The following is a 26645-nucleotide window of genomic DNA, read 5'->3' on the forward strand; positions in this document are numbered from 1 at the left end:
ATCTATTAAAGCCCTTTATTTAAACCTTTCCCCTTTGAAAGTGGATCAACATTCTTTTAAAAGATGACAGAAACGTTTACGACACAGACCCAGTGAATTTCATGTGTAAGGATGTCACAGTAGACTCAGTCAACACTTCGCAAAAAAACAAACAAAACAAAGGTACTCTGCTTCCTTTTATTGTAATAAGGTTGATTTGAGTGATTAAAAGAAAAACTATCAAGGACACCACATCCAGTTGATGTTACCCCATTAAAAAAGGAATTACAGATTAATTGACCAATAATGAAGGTACAGTAATATATACAGTGAGCAAATATATTACACATCTCATTTCTTCTACAAGAAACTGACCGTGATACTTCTTCCAATAAAGAAATGTGATTGCAAAATGATCTGTGGTGTCCTTGCAATAATTGGGAACAATATAAGGCAGTACAGGTTCATACAAAGACTACACACAGAAAAAAACTAAATGTTGAGCTTCATTTATGAGTGCTAGACTAGGCTTAATCTAAATGTTGAGCTTCATTTATGAGTCCTAGACTAGGCTTAATCTAAATGTTGAGCTTCATTTATGAGTCTAAATGTTGAGCTTCATTTATGAGTCCTAGACTAGGTTTAATCTGTGTCCATTAAACCGGACCTTAAAGTAGAAACTGCTGATCTACATTTTTTTGGGGGATGTATTTAACATGTTGACTTTGCATATTCCAAATAGTAATAGAAATATTTACAAACTGAATATATTTTTAGCATATACTGTTTTTTAGTGATGCATTTTATGTTAACTATGCATTTTCAAATGTATTTGAATTATATTTGGTAGACATTTGTTTCAAAATATATTTCGTAATTTGGCCAATTATTAATATGATATACAACATCTGAGCTATACATAACCAGTCAACTGTCAACTGAATGCCAACTGCCAAAGGAAATGCCTTACATTTATAGCATGAATGTGAGATAAACCACAGGCGTTTCTCTTGTTTGAGCGACGTGACAGATCGCTAAGCCACACAGCTCAAGAAACAGGAAAAGAGAAAATATACAAAAGTCTGATGAGAATGCAATATATGACCACACCAGTAGTATCCTTATCTGCCCTTTGCCTTTCCTCTCTCACCACAGAAAGAAATGTGCTTTACTGGAGTCACACCCACTGTGGTACATTTATCTCAATGTTCATTCAAAATTAACAGACGACTTAAGTTAGATTCCCCCACAAAAGGAAACGATGGGCCAATATATAACTCACTGGTGTTTTTTGTATGACGAAAAGCCTCCATAAAACTTAATTGGAATCATTTAAATACATATTTACAACAAACCACTAAAAAAAATAGTACATCTTCTCAGAACAGTAGAGCCCGCACATGAAATCATAAAATTCTGGTAGACATCGAACGAGTCCAAAGGATGCAGTCAATTCAGTGGTCCTTCGAATGAAGCAGGCATTTCAGTTATTCTGGTTAGTATTACTCCTTGTTGCCTCTGTATGTGATGTTTGTGAACGTCGAGGTGGCTCCTTTGTATAAGGGGTTGTTCATCTACAACTCAAAACAGAGAGTTTCATTATGAACTTCATTTTAGCTCACGTAAATTCCGCTGATGAACTGAAATTAATTTAAAGAACTAATTTGTATGTTTTTCAATTTAATATCCATCGATTCCCCAATTGACTCAAATGTGGGTTGTGAATTGAATGTGTGATTCGATTCAGTCAGGCTGTAGAAAATACTGCTACTCGAGTCAACACACCCAGCACAAACGCCACCTGGCGACTGAGTTACAAAAAATGGAGAACCATTAAGTAAGGTGGATTATGGGAGTTCTGGCACCCCATGCACAGGATTAGGGTCTCCAGATGTGGAAAGGGATGTCTCCGGGGAAGTGTGTGTGTGAGGTAGCCCCTACCGCAACCAGTAAAGGTTAATTAGCATTAGCTAATATCAGTTCCAACCAAGCCTCCCCTGGGGAGTGGAGCCTGTCTTTTGTTCTGCATTGGGAGGCATAATGCAGCAAAGATACATAAAAAGCATAATGAGAAAAGACCCCACCCTCGACTTCCAACCACACAATAGAAGCTTCAACAAAATGAGTTAAGTAAAGTATTTTCTTTTTCCTTCTTAAATGCAGGCCGGGCTAGGCCTGATTTTAAAGAGTGTGTACAGACCAGACTAGGTTTGCCGAACTGTAAAAACTATATATATACAGTCGTCTTGAACCTCTTCCATTTTCTAATAATTGCACCAACAGTTGTTGCCTTCTCACCAAGCTGCTTGCCTATTGTCCTGTAGCCCATCCCAGCCTTGTGTAGGTCTAAAATTGTATCCCTGTTTGATTGAATGTGTGGACAGGCGTCTTTTATACAGGTAACGAGTTCAAACAGGTGCAGTTAATACAGGTAATGAGTGGAGAACAGGAGGGCTTCTTAAAGAAAAACTAACAGGTCTGTGAGAGCCGGAATTCTTACTGGTTGGTAGGTGATCAATTACTTATGTCATGCAATAAAATGCAATTTTATTATTTAGAAATCATACAATGTTATTTTCTGAATTTTAGATTCCGTCTCTCACAGTTGAAGTATACTTATGATAAAAATTAAAGACCTCTACATGCTTTGTAAGTAGGAAAACCTGCAAAATCGGCAGTGTATCAAATACTTGTTCTCCCAACTGTATATACATACACACACACTGACCACTGCACCTTTTTCATTCCTTTCCAAAAAAGTTGAAAAGGAATGTTTTGAGTGAGAAACAGAAGGGTTAAAATTAAGAAACTCACTCAAAACATTCCTTTTCAAATTTTTTGGAAAGCAAAAGAAAAAGGTGCAGTGGTCTCTTCATTTATTCCAGCTGTATATATATGTATACACACATATGTAGAAAAAGAGGTGTGTGACTGGTTCACTGATAGGAGTGCTACAGTAATGACAGTTATTAACTAGTCTCTTACTTGGTTCTGACAGAAAGTTCTACAGATCTCTATGGATTTTTTGCTACATGTGACAGGTACATGCCACCTACATTTACATACCAATATGGTACTTAGTAATAATAATAATCTTCAGAAAAAAAAGCTGAATAAAACAAGCACTGCATGCTTGTGTGGGTGTGCCACTGCCAACATGGTACACTAGACACTTCATTGAAAACATTATCAGCTGTAAATGCATATAACAGGTTTTTATTGTAGCACTTAATGCCTGAATAAAACTTCTTATCAAAAAAGAAAAACACTATTCCTTATCTGTTCTAGCCTATATGCTATAAAAGCCCCATATAAGGCAAAAAACATTTGAAGTGAAATTGTGAATCTGTTCAATTTAGAATTATAAATCTTTATAAATATTGCCACCATGAGTAGCAATCCGTGTAGTTAGGGTGAAATTGTAAGAAACATTTAAAATGAGATTTATAGAACAACCTGATAAAATGAACGCTCATTTAATATTCAGGTCTACAGAGAACAAGCTAAGGCATGTTGCAAGTTATTTATGAAACTGAATCGGAATGTGATGGGAGACTAATTTCTTATTAATCAATGTTTAATTTGTACTAACATGTTGCTACAACATACAGTGGGCTTAGTGTATATCACTTTCATTCACCATGTAGTAATTCATTGACATTTGGTCTTAAATAACTATTTCTACAGAAGTGTAACATTGACTTAGTAATTATCTGCAATTACATTTTAACTTAGTCATCATAATTTATATACACAATTTTTGTTTTGTTTTAATAATTATCCTTAAAACTGAAAAAGATATTAAGAACAGGAATGAGAAAGCGATCCTTCTGATATTGGAAGATATACAGGCTATATGGATATTTTATAATCCCCAAATCCACAAAATTTGATTAAATAAAATAAGAATTCCCTCCCCTTCCGAATGTATAAGGCGAGATTTCTCTTTCCTCACTTCGCTGACAAGCTACAATAATCTACAGGACCAGGGACTCTGCCTCAGACTTGAGTTGGACCTAAGTCAAATTTTTTGTCTCAATGAGAACTATGCCCTTTAAGAAAACAGTCTCACACTATGACAAATTCAAATACAAAATGAAAGCCTCTGACTAATCGGATGTAGCTCTCATGACTAGCACCAACCCTGGGGTATGTCTTGGTTATAGATTGGCAACAATGGTAAGAGTGTGTACGCGCGTGTGTGTCTACCAAAGAATGTATGTGTCCTCCTACCGTATCCCACTTGGCGCGGGCACGCTCCTCCTCAAACTTGGCAAACTCACGACGATCATGGATGGTTACCAGCAGTTTCCAAATGAGCAGGCTGGCCAAACCCAAAAACAAGATGGCCCCCGCTACGGAAAGCAGCACCACCAGGATGTCTGGCCCCTTAGGGCAGTCTGAGGGAAAAGGACAACCAATGGATTTGTTATTTATTTATCCTTTGTTCAGGTGAAATCCCATTAAGATCCATTTTGTGAGAGAGCCCAGTCTACAATAATAAAATGCAAACAAACTTTAGTTTAACTTAATACAGAAATACACAAAGGTCAGTTAATGAAACAAAACCATAATGAACAAAACATTTCTCCAATAACTCAATTGCAGTATACGTAAGCAGCGGTGCTTAGAAATATAGTTTTTGATGGTGAAGCTGATCGGAAAAAGTTGACATACTAAAATAATAGTACGATATTAAAAGACAAAAAAAGGCATAGGAAATGTGAGTTAGAAATAAGGAACTAACTGAAAGTCACTCCAGTGCAGCTGATAATGACTAAAATAAGTAACTATAAGTGACCAATGCACCCTCAGATTTGTCTCTGGTTCGGGCCAATCTACATGCTATTATCACGCTGGCAGGGGTGGACTTTTACATCAAAACAGCTCTTTTGTTGCGACTCACATGTAAGCATTGTTCTTGTCTTCTATACTTTCCTCAATCTAACTCAATTCTCTGCGGCTCTACCTCTCCAATGCCCAGTCTGACCTCCTGGCTCTATCTGTCATTCCACAGAATGTGATTACAGAATGTAATTGTGAATATTGGAAATACTGTTAAGTACAGTTAAGTTCCCTGTTTTGGACTGCCTTGTGGAACCGATAAACCATCTTTTAAAGCCCAATCTGGTACTTTAAAGCTAGAAAACATAAGGTTTTCAGCGTTGACATATCTCTGTATTCCTGATAAATGGAGAGGGATCAGTGGATGAGAACCCCTGTGAAAACTGCATCTGTGTTATCCACCATTTCAACAGACAACACAGGGTGAGAACAGTCCAGTGCTGCCTGCAATTTGGGATGCTGTTGCTGAAAGATTAAGAAACATTAATAGAAAATCACCCTCACAGCCACAGCATATGTTCCCCATATTTGCCACAAAACTATAGTTCATAAAGAGGTTTAAGTATTTAAATGCTTTGAATTGATGATATTGTCCATGACTCCATAGAACAATATATTTTTAATTCTAACACTTCATGATTGTTTCAAGGCTTTCTAATTCTGTAAAGTCCAACTGTACCTACAACCCTGTCTTGCAGCATCTGCCAACAAGTCCGGGGAAAGTTGAAGATTGCTGCCTTTCTCCTAGACATCCTGGTGTGTTTTTTTTTACACTAAACATTTAACCAGGGAGTAATTCAGATCATTACACAAGGTCACGTTCACACAACTAATGTCCTCAACTTGCAGGCACCTGAACCACCTGAGCAAGTCATTAGGGCGGAATCTCTGCTGATGAGGCCGCCCCCCAGCCCAGAGGATGATTGGCCAATATTCACCCCCCAAAGGAGCTCTCAGACAGACGTGAGGCAGCATAAAACAGACTGGGAAAGGCAGCTTGGCAATATCAAAGTCTGCTGAGCCACCTGGGAGCCGCAGAATACATTTTTATACACCAAGTTGGTTTAATGCAGCCTGGTCTAAGATCTGTTAACGCTGTCTTGACAACTTTCACTTCTGTTTGTGTGAATAGGATTTCAGGAATTACAATTTCCATCTTCTGTTAAGGCCTACACATCATTGAAATCTACCACAACATAAAAGGATTTTTAGAGACCAGTTCGAAAGTATCTTTCTGTATTGTATTTTAAATGTTTCCACTCCCTGTCCTTAATCCCTTCGACACCCAACCCGCCCCCAAGAGAATTGTGTAGCGTCAGCGAGTTCCTCGGGAGCTGGGATGTTAGTTTATGAGCGTCTTTTTACAAGGTAAGGCCGACGCTATGTGTTCAAGGGGATGTTTGGCTCCTGCTCTGCTGCTACCTAAGTCGTGCCTGAATTCCACACGTGGGTCCATTAAAAACAGGCTCCGGGACAGACTTTCTCTGCGGGCTCTGGCTGTTAATAGCTTCATGCAACCGCCGACTCTTTCAACATGGCCGCCTAACAAGCGAATGGATGGGGTTGATGGGAGTGGGTCGGGGAGGGATTGGGGAGGATCAAACGGGACCACCGATTGGACACAAACTTCCAATAACAGTCGGAGTGGATGTGTTTGTTCGTAATGGGGGTTCCTTTGTGGTCACTTATAAATGTAGTAGACAAAATGTAACAGCAATTTGGTTTTTGGTTCACAAATCGTAAACCACTCAAGGCCTATATTATGGGTATAACTGTGTTTGTGTGTATGTTTCTTACCAGGCTCTTTGACCACGAACAAGATGGACTTGCCACTGGCATCTTCGTAATATTGGAAGCGTTCCACACAGTCGTCCTCGTCTTTATAGGTGCAGTTCACAGCATTCTTATCATGGAACTCTGGGAGCCAGAGAGAAAATAGCCACCATGACAGTGGATAACTAGGGACATGCTAACAGCAATCTCAAGATCGCTCTGTGATGTACAGCTGAGTACAAAAGTATTACAGACAGGGTTTGAAGTCAAAATGTGTGGTGGTATTTACATAAAGGTAGGCTTTTGTTGTTCATATGTTTGGAACCCTCTAAATTAGATGGATATCTTTACTCTAAGCTCTTCAACCTTAGAGTTTCTGTTTAAAATACGTTGTGACAAATGTAGCTAAACGTACTATATATGTATTATATACATCCGTTTAGATTAGAAATGGGTGACTTACCGAGGTCGTTCACAAGCTGAATCTCGTCTCTGCAGATGCGGGTGCAGGAGTTTTCCTCAAACAGCTTCCCTCTCTTGAAATGTTTACATTCCACACACTCTCTGTACGAGTCAACACACACACACACACACACACCAAACAGAGCAGTCAGCATTCACCGGTCACACTTTTCTTACCACGGGGTAATTACATGTTGAATGACTCAACTGTCTGTGAATCGGTTTAGACTGGGAGGAACTGTACAGTTCTCTGTCCCTGCTGTGTTATTCCATGTGTGTACACTTGTCCGTCTGTCTGTGTGTGTGTGTGTGTGTGTTGGACATGCCACTCACTTCTTCATAGTGCAGGCGTCGGGGCAGGTGGGGCACTTGTCGCAGTTGGCCCCGTAGGCCCCAGGCTGGGTGCACTCGCAGGCCCCGCACACACACTGGCCGCGGCCGCTGCACAGCAGACCCAGGCTGGACATGCAGGTGTCCGTACGCCGGGAGCAGTTGCAGTTGTCCCCCCTCCAGTCCGAGTCGCACTGGCAGAACCCGCAGTCACACACGCCATGGCCTACGAATGACGGAGGGACACGGGGAGAGGGGGGAGAGGGGGGAGAGAGACGGAGAGAAGGATGGAGAGGATTAGGGAGGCTGACAGAGTGGGAGAAGGGAGAAGTGGCGTGGAGGGGTGCAGAAGCGTAGGTGACGGGGACGAGGGGAGACTGCCATTTGGAAAACATCAGGATGTCCATGAGCATTCTTATATGCATCGAACCCTAGAAAGCAAGTTTGGGTCCTATCAAACAACGCTAATCCGCCCTAATCCGATTGGATTTCTACTAAAGTTGGATTGGGGTGCTGAGGAATCCCCGGAATTTCAACCACTGGGAAGCAGCAAGTGGCCTGTTTCTGTAATAGTCGAGGAGCAGGGACTAATTCCATTGTTATTTACTAGAACATGAGTTATGGTGTGTCAGCAATGTCTGGGAGCTTTTTCAGTCCCTGTGTGTGTGTGTGTTGTGTGTGTGTGTGTGTTGGGAACCAGTAGGAGTGATGCTGCAGGACAATCCCCTGTTGTCGTTGGTTTATCGCCACAAACCAGACTCCAGAACAACTTCAGGAAAAACAATGGGAGTCAGCAAGTAAACAGCCTTGATAACACAGTGACCAATCATGACCAGACATTAAGAACCATAGGACCGCCCAGCTGCCACTTTCTGGTTATTACAGCATTCTCTAAACGCTTCTATCCAAAACTGGAGAGAGTACACACGCATTCACACACACACACACACACACACACACACTCACACATGCACACACACGCATTCACAAACACACACATGCACGCACCCACACTGCACTGCTAGCTCCATCCCTCAGGCCCCTTTAACCAGACCAGGGTTATTTTTAGCTGATGACAACATGAGCCAATGACGAAGCTGAGAGGTATTTTCACGATAATAATTGCACTTCTGGAAAAAATAGCTAATTCTGCAAGGATGTGAGAATGAGAGGGTAAATATCTGAACAGGTTGTGCCGTGGTTCATGTTTTACAGAGCTGACTTTGGTTAAGGGGGAACATAGGGGATGCAAGCTAGCAACTTAGCGATTTGAATTTTTTGTATACATTTCAAATGTACTCAGTCACTCTAGTCTGTATGTAAACCATTTACTCAGTCACCTTAGTCAGTATGTATACCATGTACTCAGTCACTCTAGTCTGTATGTATACCATGTACTCAGTCACCTTAGTCTGTATGTATACCATGTACTCAGTCACCTTAGTCTGTATGTATACCATGTACTCAGACACTCTAGTCTGTATGTCTACCATGTACTCAGTCACTCTAGTCTGTATGTATACCATGTACTCAGTCACTTTAGTCTGTATGTATACCATGTACTCAGTCACTCTAGTCTGTGTGTATACCATGTACTCAGTCACTCTAGTCTGTATGTATACCATGTACTCATTCACCTTAGTCTGTATGTATACCATGTACTCAGTCACTCTAGTCTGTATGTATACCATGTACTCAGTCACTTTAGTCTGTATGTATACCATGTACTCAGTCACTTTAGTCTGTATGTATACCATGTACTCATTCACCTTAGTCTGTATGTATACCATGTACTCAGTCACTCTAGTCTGTATGTATATCATGTACTCAGTCACTCTAGTCTGCATGTATACCATGTACTCAGTCACCTTAGTCTGTATGTATACCATGTACTCAGTCACTTTAGTCTGTATGTATACCATGTACTCAGTCACTTTAGTCTGTATGTATACCATGTACTCATTCACCTTAGTCTGTATGTATACCATGTACTCAGTCACTCTAGTCTGTATGTATACCATGTACTCAGTCACTCTAGTCTGCATGTATACCATGTACTCAGTCACTCTAGTCTGTATGTATACCATGTACTCAGTCACTCTAGTCTGTATGTATACCATGTACTCATTCACCTTAGTCTGTATGTATACCATGTACTCAGTCACTCTAGTCTGTATGTATACCATGTACTCAGTCACCTTAGTCTGTATGTATACCATGTACTCAGTCACCTTAGTCTGTATGTATACCATGTACTCAGACACTCTAGTCTGTATGTATACCATGTACTCAGTCACTTTAGTCTGTATGTATACCATGTACTCATTCACCTTAGTCTGTATGTATACCATGTACTCAGTCACTCTAGTCTGTATGTATATCATGTACTCAGTCACTCTAGTCTGCATGTATACCATGTACTCAGTCACCTTAGTCTGTATGTATACCATGTACTCAGTCACTTTAGTCTGTATGTATACCATGTACTCAGTCACTTTAGTCTGTATGTATACCATGTACTCATTCACCTTAGTCTGTGTGTATACCATGTACTCAGTCACTCTAGTCTGTATATATACCATGTACTCAGTCACTCTAGTCTGCATGTATACCATGTACTCAGTCACTCTAGTCTGTATGTATACCATGTACTCAGTCACTCTAGTCTGTATGTATACCATGTACTCATTCACCTTAGTCTGTATGTATACCATGTACTCAGTCACTCTAGTCTGTATGTATACCATGTACTCAGTCACTTTAGTCTGTATGTATACCATGTACTCAGTCACTTTAGTCTGTATGTATACCATGTAATCATTCACCTTAGTCTGTATGTATACCATGTACTCAGTCACTCTAGTCTGTATGTATACCATGTACTCAGTCACTCTAGTCTGCATGTATACCATGTACTCAGTCACCTTAGTCTGTATGTATACCATGTACTCAGTCACTTTAGTCTGTATGTATACCATGTACTCAGTCACTTTAGTCTGTATGTATACCATGTACTCATTCACCTTAGTCTGTATGTATACCATGTACTCAGTCACTCTAGTCTGTATGTATACCATGTACTCAGTCACTCTAGTCTGCATGTATACCATGTACTCAGTCACTCTAGTCTGTATGTATACCATGTACTCAGTCACTCTAGTCTGTATGTATACCATGTACTCATTCACCTTAGTCTGTATGTATACCATGTACTCAGTCATACTTGCCTCAAAATAATTAAATAACTTTAAGCTTTAAAGAAAAACGCCAAGTAGGGTTGTAGACTGTGTCATGGACAACTATGACATTTCTATGAATCACCAAACCCCAAGAGCCAATTGACCACATACTAGCTATTAACTGACCACTGTCTGGCTGATACCAGCTTGCAAAGCCATGTGGGTCACGTCAGCCAGGCTAAGTACCCGGCTTTAAGGCCTCCTGACCAATTTTAGTTGTTGCATTTAGATTTCATTTTGTGAAAACAAAAAAGGGACGTTTGGGGTCCCCTGCTGGAGCTGCTGTCCCCGCGACCCGATACCAGATAAGCAGATGTAGATGAGATGAGAGATGATCTGTAGCGGTTTCCTTTGAGATAACGTACATGTTATTTATGTGTATTTATTTATAACTACTCTTTATTTATAAGTGTAAGTGGTTCAGGGCTGGGTTTTATTATGAAAGTTATCATTACAATGTGTATTGCCAGATCGCATGAGAAGAGCGAATGTCTCTTACTGAGTGAGTGACTGACTGACTGACTACCCCTGTTTAAATATCATAGTGGTTAAAGACACAGAGTGCCAGGTGGGCGACCGGTGTTTGATCCTCACCATGGACAGAACAAAGTATGCATTAGTATTTGTTCAGGACAGACAAAGTTTGCTGCCTACAAGCTTCAGTAGCTATGTTATAGAAGCCTAAAATAAAACTGTTTGACAGACAGCTTTTTGTCAACCCTTAGCAGCTGAAAATGTAATGTCTTGGGTGGAATTTTATTCAAATAGTGTCGGGATAGCTCAGTGGTGGGTGTCTTCAAGTTATCACGCAATGAACAGAAACATGTTATAATACGGTCATGTCTGTAAAGGGTGTATTTATGGGTTATAAATCCATTATTAAGGGTTATTTAATCACTTATAAATCCATTATAAATAAATTATGAATGTTCATAACAGGGATTGGAATGGAATACAGACACATCACGAAAACCAACTTAGGGCATAGTACCAACACGTCACACGCAAAAATGAGAAAGTAATAAAGGATCAGCTGTTCAACCACTGATGATAAGTTTACATGATGATACATAAGGGCTCCTCTACCGCGCATTAAGTGTACTTCTAAATGGTTAATAACTGGATGAAGCTCACTATTTGGGAAGCACTGACAAATCATTGCACTCTCAAGCGTTTATAAAATACATTATCATGGATTTCTAAATGATGAAATAACCTGTTTATAAACCCCTCGACAGACGTGAACGTAAGATAATGTGCTAACCGGTGTACTGTACCATGTATGAACGGCCCTGAGTTTGCCCTATTGCGCAAACTCAAAACACAACCCTTTGATAACAACGACTTCCTCCTCCGCGTCATCTGTCAAGTTGCAGCTTGGCACACATTTGTTCAACAGCACCTCAGCCCAGCACACAGCAGTGGAACGCATGGCTTAGCCCACACAGCCATTTGTTTGCTGTGAATTGCGCTCGCCCATGGCAGGCTGGAGCGAGAGAGAGAAAGAGAGCGAGAATGAGAGACCAAGAAAACGCCTAGCCTGCTGTTATTGTTGGTAATTCCTCCCACATGAGGTAGCCGCTGAGGCACAGAGGTGGAAGACAACTTGGGCTGGCCTGGCAGGAAGTTCAAAGATGTCTTATAAGCAAGCGTGGGGCGAGCCGTGCGGGATGTTTGGTGAATGTCTAAGTGTACCTTAAGTTAGTTCTCTAAAGGTAATTCCTTCCCAGTTACAGGTCAGATTGTGGGGAAATATCATGGGGCGAATACAGCACAGTACGGAGACAGACGTTGTTGGAGATGAATTCCCAGCCGACTGGGAAATGTAACCCAGTCTAAGTCCCCGGGGGGCACTTCGAACCGCTCGCCCACTCACTCCCCCCCCTCGCCCGTGCACAGCTCGCCCACTCCTCCCCCTCACCCGCGCACAGCTCGCCCACTCCCCCCCCTCACCCGCGCACAGCTCACCCACTCCCCCCCCTCACCTGCGCACAGCTCGCCCTTGTAGCGCAGGCAGTTGAAGTCGTCGCACTCGCACAGCTTGCCCCACACCTTGCCGAAGTCGCTGCTGTGGCAGACACACTGGCCACACACGCAGTCGCCCCTCCCGCTGCACACCGCCGCCTCGGCGCCCCATGCGCCCCTGGGGCCCCTGGCCGAGGGGGCGGTGCAGTGGTCCCGCTCCGTGGCGCCATAGTCGCCCTCGGCACACTCGCAGCGCGGCCCCAGTCGTCCCGGGTGGCACAGGCAGATGCCACACTCGTAGGTGCCATTGCCATGGTTGCACACAGGGCTGTTGGGCTGGGCGGCGGCCTGGCACTTGCACTCGCACTCGAAGGTGACCGTGACCGTCAGGGAGTCCTTGAAGCCCACGGGCTTGATGACGAATGTCTTGCGCTTCTCCTTGGGGCAGCCGCGAGCCCGCGCCTCCACGCTGAAGGAGACCTGGAGTGAGGAGGAGATTGATGGTGGGTATGACGGGGGAGAGGGGGAGGAGACTGAAGTCATGTGTGGTTCTAAAAAAAGGGTTGGAGAAGTTAAGACATTCAGTACCAATTAAAACGTCTGGGGTCACTTAGACATGTAATGATTTTCCATGAAAACATACATGATATGAGTTTCAATAGGAAATATAGCAAAACGAGTAGGAAATATAGTCATTGAAATATTGATTTTTATAAATTTTTATAATAATTGTGCCCTTCAAACTTTGCTTTTGTCAAAGAATCTTCAGAACAGCCTTGCAGACCTTTGGCATTCTAGTTGTCAATTATTTGAGGTAATTAGAAAATATTTCACCTTATGCTTCCTGAAGCACCTCCCACAAAATGGATTGGCTTGATGGGCTCTTCTTATGTACCATATGGTCATGCTGCTCCCACAACAACTCAATAGGGTTGAGATCAGTTGAGTGTGCTGGCCACTCTAGTAGAGACAGATTACTAGCGGACTGCTTCTTCCCTAGTTCTGGCACAGTTTGGATCTGTGCTTTGGGTCATTGTATAGTTGTAGGAGGAAATTCGCTCCAATCAAGCACCGTCCACAGGGTATGGCTTGGCGTTTCAAAATGGTGTGATAGACTTCCTTCTTCAAGATCTCTTTCATCCCTTTCACAAATCTCCCACTTTACCACCACCAGACCATCACATTGCCTCCACCATGCTTGACAGATGGCGTCAAGCACTCTTTCAGCATCTTTTGATTTGGTCTGCGTCAGATGAATGTTTTTCTTTGTGTTGCGAACACCTTAAACATAGATTTGTCTGTCCATAACACATCTTTTGTTCTTTTTGCCGAACCAAGAAGTGGAGTCGGCCAAGAAGAGTGAATGTCTCTTATCGAGTGCCTGACTGGGTGAGTGACTACCCGTTTTAAAATAGCGTAGTAGTTAGAGACGCAGACTATCATGTGGGCGACCAGTGTTTGATTCTCTGACAGAACAAAGTATGCATTAACAATTACATTGCAACTATTTCCGGTGGATATTAAGTTCTGCATTTCTGATAAAATGCAAATTAATTATAAAACTGTGATTCCGTCTCTCACAGTTGAAGTGTACAGTACAGGCCAAAAGTTTGGACACACCTTCTCATTCAATGCGTTTTCTTTATTTTCATGACTATTTACATTGTAGATTCTCACTGAAGGCATCAGAACTATGAATGAACACGAATGGAATTATGTATTTAACAAAAAAGTGTGAAATAACTGAAAACATATCTTATATTTTAGATTCCTCAAAGTAGCCACCCTTTGCTTTTTTGATAGCGCTGCAAACCCTTGGTGTTCTCTCAATGAGCTTCATGAGGTAGTCACCTGAAATGGTTTTCACTTTACAGGTGTGCTTTGTCAGGGTTAATTAGTGGAATTTTTTCCCTTATTAATGGGGCTGGGACCATCAGTTGTGTTGTGCAGAAGTCAGGTTGATACACAGCCGACAGCCCTATTGGACAACTTTTAGAATTCATATTATGGCAAGAACCAATCAGCTAAGTAAAGAGAAACGAGTTGCCATCATTACTTTAACAAATGAAGGTCAGTCAGTCTGGAAAATTGCGAAAACTTTGAATGTGTCCCCAAGTGCAGTCGCAAAAACCATCAAGCGCTACAACAAAAGTGGCTCACATGAGGACCACCCCAGGAAAGGAAGACCAAGTGTCACCTCTGCTGCTGAGGATAAGTTCATCCGAGTCACCAGCCTCAGAAATCACAGGTTAACAGCAGCTCAGATTAGAGACCAGCTGAATGCCACACAGAGTTCTAGCAGCAGACACATCTCTAGAACAACTGTTAAGAGGAGACTGCGCAAATCAGGCCTTCATGGTCAAGTAGCTGCTAGGAAACCACTGCTAAGGAGAGGCAACAAGCAGAAGAGATTTGTTTGGGCCAAGAAACACAAGGAATGGACATTAGACCAGTGGAAATCTGTGCTTTGGTCTGATGAGTCCAGATTTGAGATCTTTGGTTCCAACTGATGTGTCTTTGAGCGACGCAGAAAAGGTGAACGGATGGATTCTACATGCCTGGTTCCCACCGTGAAACATGGAGGAGGAGGTGTGATGGTGCTTTGCTGGTGACACTGTTGGGGATTTATTCAAAATTGAAGACATACTGAACCAGCATGGCTACCACAGCATCCTGCAGCGACATGCCATCATTTATATTTCAACAGGACAATGACCCCAAACACACCTCCAGGCTGTGTAAGGGCTATTTGACCAAGAAGGAGAGTGATGGAGTGCTGCGCCAGATGACCTGGCCTCCACAGTCACTGGACCTGAACCCAATCGAGATGGTTTGGGGTGAGCTGGACCGCAGAGGGAAGGCAAAAGGGCCAACAAGTGCTAAGGTTATCTGGGAACTCCTTCAAGACTGTTGGAAAACCATTTCAGGTGACTACCTCTTGAAGCTCATCAAGAGAATGCCAAGAGTGTGCAAAGCAGTAATCAGAGCAAAGGGTGGCTACTTTGAAGAAACTAGAATATAAGACATGTTTTCAGTTATTTCACACCTTTTTGTTAAGTACATAATTCCACGTGTTCATTCATAGTTTTGATGCCTTCAGTGAGAATCTACAATGTAAATAGTCATGAAAATAAAAGAAACGCATTGAATAAGAAGGTGTGTCCAAACCATTGGCCTGTACTGTACCTATGATAATAATTACAGACCTCTACATGCTTTGTAAGTAGGAAAACCTGCAAAATCAGCAGTGTATCAAATACTTGTTCTCCCCACTGTAGAAGAAATTCAATGTGCTTTACAAAGAAAAATAACTTAGATGTGCACCAGGCCCTCCCACTCCTCTTTCTATTCTGGTTAGAGACAGTTTGTGCTGTACTGTGAAGGGAGTAGTACACAGCGTTGTACAAGATCTTCTGTTTCTTGGCAATTTCTTGCATGGAATAGCCTTTATTTCTCAGAACAACAATAGAATGATGAGATCCAGAAGAAAGTTCTTTGGTTCTGGCCATTTTGAGCCTGTAGTCGAACCCATAATTGCTGACACACCAGATACTCAACTAGTCTAAAGAAGGCCAGTTTTATTGCTTCTTTAATCAGCACATATTTTTTCAGCTATGCTAACATAATTGGAAAAAGGTTTTCTAATGATCAATAGTCTTTTAAAATGATAAACCTGGATTAGCAAACACAACGTGCCATTGGAACTAATGCTTGCTGATAATGGGCCTTTGTACGCCTATGTAGATATTCCATTAAAAACAGCTGTTCCAGCTACAGTACTTATTTTACAACATTAGTCTACACTGTATTTCTGATCAATTATATTTTATTTTAATGGACAAAAAAAACGTATTTCGAAAAACAAAGACATTTCTATGTGACCCCAAACTTTTGAATGGTAGTGCATGTGAGTGTCTTGGGTGCAGGTGTCTGAGTATATTGGTGGAATGTATGCACAGTTCATAATTTTTGGTTTTACTTACCCCCTCAACTAGCAAGTGGGAGTGCGGATGTGTGCGTGTGTTTGTTTGTTTGTGAGAGAGACAGTATGAGGCTGGACAGTCGGACATGGATCAAGTGACTGGTATGAGTGACTCAGAGTATACAGGAAGCTGGTGGCAGACCCACCCACTCACACACAAATACACACACAAATGAGTTACACATTCTCATCACTCAGACTGTACAAAACATATGTGGGAATTTCATGATTTGGGAAAAGTCATTATAATAATGACAGCTGACAAAAACTGAACGTTGAAATGTATAAATTATTTTCACAAGTTATTCTGACTCTTGGACAGTTGATATGGAGATTCCTTACCAAAACTACAATATAACTTTACACACAGCTTTTCACAAGCTGAACACATTTGCACACTAAAATTAGGAAACAGCAGGTTAGTACAAATAGCTACAGCAAAAGCCCTCATACATGTGGACTCATATTTAAGTTGTGTCCAACATCTTTAAATGGCCAATAAAGTGAGAGAATCGAGATTACCATATAAGGTCAAAATGAGAGAAAAGGCTGTGAAACACTATGTCATCCATCGAAAGGAAAGACAAAAGAGACAAGAAACAACAGATTAAAGGGAACCGAGAGAAAGAGAAACAAACAGACAAAATGGAAAAGACAGAAAACAGTAGCGGGAGGAGCCAAACTCTGTGGTGAAGCAGAAGCTTTTTGAGATGAGCTCTTGGGAAACGGAGAATAAAGAATAAAAACAAAACTGTTTAACCGTGATGAAAAAAAGTGAAGAAACACAGACATTTGTTTTGTGGAGTGTGACTCGTGTCTGCCCTTTTCCGCGTCTAACCGGGAAAGAAGGGTGGCTATTAAAATAGCCCCAAGCTCACCGTGTCTCCTATCTTCAGTCCAGAGCAGGACTTGATGCCCGGGATGACCTCTCCATTGAGACAGGTGGCATTGAATGAGAGAGAGAGCTCCTCAGGAACGCCTTGTGTCTCCATGTCAATCACTGAGCGGATTTTCTGTCCGCAGAAACACAAACAGGCGGGCTATGAAACACATGGAGGTCACTACGCAGACACACATACACACACGCACACAGACAGACGGACGGACAGACAGACAGGCAGAAAGACAGACCCACTAACCGCATAGGCGTTCAGTATGAGCTGGATCACGTTGCCCGAGTCGTTGGACAGGGTGCCCACAGCGGTCCCTGGAATCAGTTCACTGTAGTTCTGTTAAAAACAACCATATTGTTTTCACAGCATTTAGATTCAGCACTGTAAGTGGACATAATGTGAAAACTATACATGGAGGCGAAGACTGACCCAAGGACACCGAATATCCAATGTGATTCGTTGACTGACCGGTTGGTTTATTGTTAAATTTGATGATTTGATGGATTTGAATGTTCACTGTTCTAGGTGTGCTGATTTAGCACCCATTCTGATTTACAGCAACGGCATGGAGAATAGTTGCGGGGGGTAATGAAGGCCAGAATTCTTTTTTAATCAATAACGCCCTGGGATAATACCCCTACTCATATGGTCAAATCAATTGGACTGTTAGTGTCCACAACCATTAACATCTGCACAGGGCAATGTCCCCATAACTCTCCCCTGGGGCATTGGGATTTGATGTTAGCGACCTGATAGAGTGGCACCACAGAACTGGTGACAGCAAAGATGAGGTTGATGTTGTTCTCCGACATCTTCTCAGTGATCAGAGCCAGGGATGGGTAGTCCTGGTAGAGATGAGGGGGGGGTGGGGGGGGGTTCACACACAGACACATGTATAAACACCCAGTTGCATATGTACAGTAGGTACACACACACACGTACATTTACACATAAATGCCTAGAAACAAAGAACAAAGGAAGACATGGCAATGTTGGGCCACTTGAAATGTAATTTAAACCCAGGTCAGACACATACATACACACACACGCACGCACATCTTACCAAAACAGTAGACATGCTGTACATGTTCTCCGAGTTGAGATGGCACTTCCCATCGTTGGGCTGCACGATGCCCGCCAGGCGCCCGTCCAGTGCCACATGGGTCTTGGCGTCAGTGGTGAAGATCAGAAGGTGAGAGGCACCCTGACGCCAGCCAATCTTCTCCTGAGGTTGACCATCAGAAAATAGAAAATAGTAGACCAATAAAGTGAAAGACCGTGTGTGGTTGCGCGTGCGTGCGTGTGTGTATGTGCATGTGTCAGTGTTCCACTGGTCTCACATTACACACGGCAGCCTGTATGATGGCGTCAAAGCCCCCCTCGGGGGCGTCCCTGTTCCTGGACACAATCTGTTTTTTCACCTCCTCTGTGAAGCGGCCCACCTCCTCTGTCAGGGACAACACGTGCTTGTAGCCAAACTGGGGAAGGCATGTTGTGTTGATCCTGACAATGAAATGGATTCATGAATCCGTGAATGAGTCCATCCGTCCGTCCATGCGTCTTTCAACCCGGCCCCTCCCATTCCACCTGGCCCCTCCCATTCCTCCCGCCCCTCCCATTCCCCCCCCCCATCCGTCCTAACAGAAGCATCCTGGTACCACATGGAGAATTAGAGACGTTATTTTTCAGTCAGCTTCATTTAGATAGATATGAAATATATATACTATACACATATGGGGAGATTGACTACTAGGACAGAGAAAGTGGGAAGTCTTTGGATGTATTTATTTAAAATTTGGAAAGATAAAAAGAGAGTGCGAGATAACAAAGAGCGTTATAAAAAGAAACCTCAAACAAGTGAAAGACGAGAGCAGTTAAGCCAGAGATGTGTAGTTATCCCGCCCTGTAATCTCTCTTTAAACCCCCATGGAGTTCTTAGGGTTGGCTGTGTCTGACTTCAACATGCTGACTCAGTATCCACAGAGTATCACAATGACTCAGTAACAACCACCCAGTCGTTACAAGGCAGCCCAGAAGTCACATACTACAATTACATTAGCCTGACCTTGACACTTTCTAAGGTAACATCTCTTAAGTTCAAAAGTAGAAGTTATGTAAACACTGAACGTTGAATGGTTTTATTGAGAGAAAGGTGCAAATATGAACAATGCAGGTGAACAGAACAGTCCTGGAAACAGGTCCTATCTTTATGTATTTAAAGGGATAGTTTGGGATTGTTTTTAATTAAAATTATATTTTATTTCCTAGAGTAGGATGAAGTCATGATTATTATTTTAATGTATCTGTGTACATCTTAGAATGAAGGAGCATTTTAGCATTTGCAAAATGTGATTTAGAAATACTAGTTCTCATAGACTATGGGTAGTTAGCAATTTAGCTAACGATTGAATGAGACTTTAATCAAAACTGTCAGAAACACATAAAAAGGATATATTCATGTTAGTTTGACTGCAGGGAATTCGGAAAGGGGCATCAATGCCAAAATCCTCGCCTATCCCTTTGACCAGCTTTCAGGAAAATCACAAACAAGCTAACCCTAGTTCGATAGCCCCAGCTTACCCATAACAGGGGTTCAGCAGGGCCTCCTTGGGGGAGATGTACATGTAGGGCGAAAGCGGCTTGTCCACGAACGCTCCAAAGCCCATGCGCAGGTTGCTGGTGGTGCGGCCCATTTCCTGGGCCAGGCCTTTCCCCAGGGTCCGCAGGCGGTACAGATCGTCGTTCATGGAGTACGACAGGTCCATGAGGTAGTACAGGTCCACTGGGTAGTCCTCCACCTGACGCACCTTCACTGTAAACCGCTTGGAGTCGTCTGCAGGGCGTGGATGTTTGGGATTAGCTGGTCTGAATGTAATAATCTCACCTGGTCTCAGTGTAATAACCTCATGTGTTGTCAGTGTAATGACCTCACTTGGTACGTGGGGTTAATAACCACACTCATTTTAAGTGGAATAATATCACCTGATCTGAGGGCATACAAATCTCAACTGGTTTGAGGGTGTGATAATCTCTCCTGGTCTCAGTGCAATAAAAATCACCTGGTTGACGGGTGTAATAGTCTGACTTTGTCTGAGGGTGTAATAATCTCACCTGTTCCGAGAGTGTAATAATCACACCTGGTTGGAGTAAATTTATCTCACCTGGTCTGAAGGTGTAATAATCTCACTTGAATTGAGGGTGTAATAATCTCACCTGAATTGAGGGTTTAATAGTCTCACTTTGTCTGAGGGTGTAATAAACTCACCTGTTCCGAGGGTGTAATAATCACACCTGGTCGGAGTAAAATAATCTCTCCTAGTCTAAGTTGTAATAATCTCACCTGAATTGAGGGTGTAATAATCTCACCTGAACTGAGGCTGTAATAATCTCACCTGGTCTGAGGGTGTAATAATCTCACCTGGTCTGAGGGTTATATGGAGTCTCTGAGGTCGGATCTGGGTGGCGTCAGCCGTGTCCCTGGCTGCCTTGTCACTGAGGGGCCGGTCTTCCTTCACCTGAAGTTTGCTGGTAGGAAACTCAAGGGCATTCACAGCACAGCCTGCATCCAGCAGATTACTCTTCAGGTCACAACGAGACACGCCAGCCACCCCCTGCCCAAAGTCCTTCAAAACAAGAACAAATTAAGAGAAAGGGGAGATGTTTATTATAATATATTTTTTAAATATATATTTTGGGCATTTTATGCTTTATTGATAGATTGTAAGTAGAACAGTGGGAAAGACAGTGTACTTCGATAGCAGTAGGTCAGAATCAAACCAGTGCTGCAGTGGAATGGTGCAGTGTGAAGGCATTTGCTTAGACCTCTGGACCACCGTAACTGCCCCAGCCTCTGGCACGTGGCAACATCTGTGGGACTGCTAATGGCAACATCATATTGCTGAGGCCACTTTTACCCATTTGACGCGTACAATCACACCAGTGTGATCAGGCTAGAGTTGTCCCTGAAGCGTACGATCACACCAGTGTGATTAGAACGTATTGTTTAGAACGCACCATTAGAACGTCTAGGTACAAGTAATGTAACAATGGTTGGTAAAACCGCGCTGTTATTTACTCACATTTAGCTCAAACAGTGTTTCTAACTTTATTTCCTCATTGTAATTGTTTCAAGACCACACTATAATATTAACCAGGTAGAGAGCATTCAAATCGGGACAAGAAGGGTTACTTACGTACCAACAGGCAGCAAACACTAGCAGTTATATTTTTCTACAATAAACATAATACACAAATCAGAATAATTGTGTAAAAACATTACCCGTTTGTGGGCACAGCTATGCTTTTTTATCAACCAAAAAGGCGAGTAACTCTGAGACCTGATGGTCATTTACGTTTGCCAGTTTTGGACAGACTTGCCATCCTGGGAAAACTACAATTTGTCCCAAAATATCTCTGTAAAAATACATATAATTTCAAAAATATTAATAACATGCAATTTAAGCACTTGTGCTGGATATAGACAATTAATAGTGCATTTTTAAGTTTAAAATGATTGTGTCCTACTGTCCTTTGCCTCAACAATAGTTTGATCCAGTGCTCAGCAGGGACACATCATGCAGATATAAATGCAGTTCATGCGTGGAAATCTGAGGGAGTCTGTTGTTGGTGGCAGACTTTCAGTAACTAGTTCAAACAAAGGATATGTTAGACTTGTTTTTACTTCTACAGCTCAATACAATAAGACACATTTAGAACCGTAACCAGTCTTAATTTTCGCTGCACTGAATTACAGGTCACACTTTGTTAGCTAGCGGTTTGTGGACGTTTGCTAGCTAGCTAGAGTTACAGATCAACCAGCTTTTGCAGCTCTATGAATTTTAGTCAATGAGAGAAGCTTGCAATGCAATGTATGTAGTGTTCCTTACCTGGCAAGGTGACTGTTTTTATGTTGGTAGGGTTCACACACAATAGCTCAATTGGCAGATGGTACAACTTGACATGGCAATATTTGCCCCCTCTTCATTGCAAAAGCGCTCCAAATCTATCAGATTGCGAGGACATCTCCTGTGCAAAGCCCTTTTCAGATCACCCCACAGATGTTGAATTGGATTCAGGTCTGGGCTCTGGCTGGGCCACTCCAAAACGTTAATCTTTTTCTGGTGAAGACATGCTTTTGTGGATTTGGATGTGTGCTTTGGGTCGTTGTCGTGCTTAAAGGTGAACTTCATCGTCAGCTTTCTAACGGACACCTGAAGGTTTTGTGCCAAAATTGCCTGGTATTTGGAACTGTTCATAATTACCCCAAATTTGACTAAGGCCCCGGTTCCAGCTGATGAAAATCAGCTCCAAAGCATGATGCTGCCACCACCATGCTTCACTGTGGGTATGGTGTTCTTTGGGTGATGTGCAGTGTTGTTTTTGCGCCAAACATAACTTATGGCCAAATTATGGCCAAAAAGTTCAACCTTGGTCTCATCAGACCATAACACATTTTCCCACATGCTTTGGGGGGACTTGATGTTTGTTTATGCAAACTTCAGCCGGGCTTGATGTTTTTCGTAAAAAGAAAAGGCTTCCGTCTTGCCACCCTACCCTATGGCCCATTCATATGAAGAATACGGGAGATTGTTGACCCATATAGCACACAGCCAGTACTTGCCAGAAATTCCTGCAGTTCCTTTAATGTTGCTGTAGGCCTCTTGGAAGCCTCCATGACCAGTTTTCTTCTCGTCTTTTCATCCATTTTGGAGTGACGTCTAGTTCTTGGTAATGTCTCTGTTGTGCCATATTTTCTTCACTTGATGATGACTGTCTTCACAGTGTTCCATGGTATATCTAATGCTTTGTAAATTATTTTGTACCCTTCTCCTGACTGATATCTTTCAACAATGAGATCCATCTGATGCTTTGGAAGCTCTCTGCAGACCATGGATTTTGCTCTGTGATGCAACTAAGAAAATGTCAGGAAAATCCTACTAGAACAGGTGAACTTTATCTGTGATTAATCAGAGTCACTTTAAATGATGGCAGGTGTGTAATGACTTCTATTTAACATGAGTTTGAATGTGATTGGTTAATTCTGAACACAGCCACATCCCAAGTTATAAGAGGGTGTGCACAGTTATGCAATAAGTAAGTGAAACCTAAAAAGTTTTTATTTTTCATTTTTTTCCCCTAGAAGATTTAAGTTTGTTTTTCAATGGAATTGTTCACATTATAGGTCACATTAAAAGTGGAAAAAGTTCTGACATAATTTATCTTTCGTCTCATTCTTTTACATTACAAGTGGAGTGTAGACTTTTTATATCCACTGTACGTGTTGTTTGGGGATTTTGCCCTTAGACAGCGGTGCCCCATAACAGACTTAGAATCCCAGTGATGAAGACATGGTGTCAACAAATGAACAGCTTAGGGTGAAAAGGAGAAACCGGGGCGTTTATTTGAATAGCAAATTAGTAGATGCTTTACAGACCATCAACAATGTCAATTAGCTTATCTACTAAAACTAACCCTAAACCTCAACATCCTATTCCTAACCCGTTCACTAACCCTTAATAAAACACTTGTTTTAAATCAGCAACCTTTTATTTTGAGTCTGTGATTATATCTGCTGTGATTATATCTGCTGTGATTATATCTGCTGTGATTATATCTGCTGAATATCAGTCACAATGAAAGTTGAACGTTTGTTGATAGTATTACAATACAGAACACAGTATAAACGGGTGGCTCCCGCACTTACTCTAGCTATGAATTGAACAATTTAGATACAACTGGCGCTATTTTCGCTGCCACTCTGACCTATAATCCTGAGATCATGGCAATAGGTTAGAACCACCCCCCCCCCCGCCCAACACACACTCACACAAGTACGCCTCCCACACTTCCCACATTCCTATTTAACGCCTGAGTTTAAATATTTGTAAAGCATCTACAGATGGTCATCTTGATTATCCAAATAAAGTGTAATGCCAAAAACATTACACTCTGTTACACAGAGCAGAGATCAGTCAAAAAAATAGAAGTGATGGCGATATTAAGGAGATTTGAAGCCCACCTCCTGGAAGCACCAGGCACAGCTAGGATGAACTGTCAGACACTGCTTACATGTGCTGCCCCCTCGGGATGTACAGATGTTTGAACCTGGAAAAACAGTGAAGGATTCTCAGTCTCAAGGCTTTCTCGTGGAAGACCCTTCTAAAGACGCGTGACCGGTGAAGCCACACGCAGAGGCGCGTTCACACGCACACATATACATGATTCAACCAAATAGGTGTTGCCAAGCCATGTGCAGAGGTTAATGAGAATAGAATGAAGCACGCTATACAAATTGACTTACTGATCAAGACTGGTGGGTGTATGTACATAACATGCTGCCTATAGAATCACTTATTACTTTTTGTATAAAATATTGTGATTAATTACTCTATTTGGTTATTAATCGACATATTTGGAATTCTTAAGCCCTAAATGGAACACACACACGCACAAATTAATCTAAATATGCCTATTGGTCTGAAGTACCACAATGCTTAGCCTAATTCAATTTTTTCAACTCATCAGGTGGTAAGGAGTCATAAGAACCATGGAAACTAGATCAATCTCAAACACTCAGGGAAGAGGCTATACATAATTAGATTTAAAAACAATGAATCCATTTATCTAGTTACAATTAACGTAGTTGCATTAACATATAATGGTGTATAGGACAACGTTATGTTACTGCCTGTATAGATTTTAGTTATTTGTTACGATATTACTATTTTGTACAACTTGGCAACTACACACGAAGTGTGTTTAGCTACCAACATTTATGAATTATATATTGCACTCCAATAGAACCAGTACTTAAAATTCCATAGTCAAACTTACCGATAACCACAGTAACTCCCAATAAAACGAAACAACATATCCAAAGTGTAATATTTTGCGTTATGTGAGTGCCCATCTTTGCGCGTGCTGGTACCCGGTTAGAAAGCAAGGCGTTTGGCAATGTTGTTGGTTTGGACAAGAACTTTTAATGCCCCCTCCCTTTCTGCCCTCGTTTCCTCCGCGAGGAACACAACTCCAAATACAGCAAAATCCAAAAGCACTTTTTTTCCTCAGCCTGGAGACGTATTACTGTACGTCGATCAGAGTTAAATGAGCTCAAAAACCTTTTGACCTACCACCTAGATGTAAACTGCCTCGTCATCAGAAAACATCACACGTATTTTGGCAGACGTTTATGTTTAAAATGTTTTAATATAGCTTTAAAAAGTCGTGGAAATGTTTTATATATATTAACTAAAATATTGTCTACTATATAGTGCTGTTTTATATCAGCATGTTTAATATCGTATAAAATATGACAATAAATATACGAAACATTGATTGACTGGATGTTTTAGACAGAGCATAGCTTAACAAGACAGACCCGCATTTTGCTGTAGAAACACATTTATTTCAATGCAAACGTTTTACTGCGATTCCATGCTAATCTCCATCCCTGTGTGGTTGGCAGAAACTGGAAACATCCGGTTTTCTGGCATTTAGTATTCCGCTTCCTCTCCCCCTGATAACTGGATGCTGGGACATCGCTCAGGTCTTTTACATTCCTCTGTAATAAAAATTATTATAATAATTATTATTTTAATTATTATGTTTGTTTACAGCAAGGGTGGGCAGTATCAAGCCTTTCTGGTCACCTTCACATCCCTGGGCCAGACTACACTTAATCATAGACCGTGCTATAGAGACGAGCCTTTAGTAGACACTTGAAAGTTTGCACAGTCTGCACATCGGACCTCAGTTGGCAGATCATTCCACGGTAGTGGAGCTCTATGAGAGAAAGACCTGCCTCTGGCTGTTTGTTTAGAAATTGTAGGTACAGAAGGCCTGCATCTTATGAACTAAGGTTACATGAAAGATGCAAGAGACGAAATGTTTGATCCTGATATTGTGTCAATCCATACACAAATATGTGTGATTGTCTTTTTTTCCCTATTGTTTGGTTAAAATTACATGATGTAAACTTGACAAAGTGATCACCTGTATGGTTTTGTTTGAATAAGAAGAGTAATTTATGTTCCTGGAGCACTCTTTATTGAGTCTCCTGGCATGTAAACAAGCCTCATAACAAAGAAAATTAGAAATGTATTTGTTTCTTGGAAAATATATGCCTACTTTGAAACTGATGCCAGCAACAGGTTTCAAGAAAGTTGGGACAGGGGCAAC

The 26645-nt window shown here is 41.7% G+C and overlaps 2 protein-coding genes across 3 annotated transcripts; both read right to left on the minus strand.

Moving 5' to 3' along the window:
• LOC105006835 (integrin beta-3) lies at positions 1 to 25549 on the minus strand. The gene is made up of 15 exons (XM_029119615.2): positions 25302 to 25549; positions 24487 to 24572; positions 20887 to 21091; positions 20049 to 20301; positions 18809 to 18971; positions 18532 to 18693; positions 18218 to 18313; positions 17715 to 17804; positions 17454 to 17588; positions 12614 to 13073; positions 7393 to 7615; positions 7061 to 7161; positions 6622 to 6741; positions 4213 to 4379; positions 1 to 1553 (listed from the first exon to the last, which is right to left on the minus strand). Exons 1-15 carry the CDS (start codon positions 25375 to 25377, stop codon positions 1482 to 1484), a joined length of 2409 nt encoding a protein of 802 aa, XP_028975448.1. The 5' UTR covers positions 25378 to 25549; the 3' UTR covers positions 1 to 1481.
• On the minus strand, positions 8454 to 10177 carry LOC117594541. Of its 2 annotated transcripts, none has more exons than XM_034292519.1 (2): positions 9852 to 10177; positions 8454 to 9587 (listed from the first exon to the last, which is right to left on the minus strand). In XM_034292519.1, the coding sequence occupies exons 1-2, from the start codon at positions 10167 to 10169 to the stop codon at positions 8718 to 8720; spliced, it is 1188 nt and encodes a 395-aa protein (XP_034148410.1). In that variant the 5' UTR covers positions 10170 to 10177; the 3' UTR covers positions 8454 to 8717. The 2 variants fall into 2 exon arrangements, with proteins under 2 accessions (XP_034148410.1, XP_034148411.1); XM_034292520.1 differs by having other exon boundaries at positions 8454 to 8795; positions 9093 to 10177.
• Positions 25550 to 26645: the final 1096 nt, after the last annotated feature.

This window comes from Esox lucius, chromosome 5 (genome assembly GCF_011004845.1).
Source record: "Esox lucius isolate fEsoLuc1 chromosome 5, fEsoLuc1.pri, whole genome shotgun sequence".
Lineage (NCBI taxonomy): Eukaryota > Metazoa > Chordata > Actinopteri > Esociformes > Esocidae > Esox > Esox lucius.

Excerpts from the sequence above, each read along its gene's own strand:
- LOC117594541 (XM_034292519.1), bottom strand. The coding sequence starts at position 10,169 with ATGGTATACATACAGACTAAAGTGACTGAGTACATGGTATACATACAG. Across the intron at positions 9,588-9,851 it reads TGGTATACATACAGACTAAA|GTGACTGAGTACATGGTATA; the intron begins GTGACTGAGTAC and ends ATACAGACTAAG.
- LOC105006835 (XM_029119615.2), bottom strand. The coding sequence starts at position 25,377 with ATGGGCACTCACATAACGCAAAATATTACACTTTGGATATGTTGTTTC. Across the intron at positions 18,694-18,808 it reads TACAGGCTGCCGTGTGTAAT|GAGAAGATTGGCTGGCGTCA; the intron begins GTGAGACCAGTG and ends GGTCAACCTCAG. Across the intron at positions 13,074-17,453 it reads GACTGAAGATAGGAGACACG|GTCTCCTTCAGCGTGGAGGC; the intron begins GTGAGCTTGGGG and ends TCCTCACTCCAG.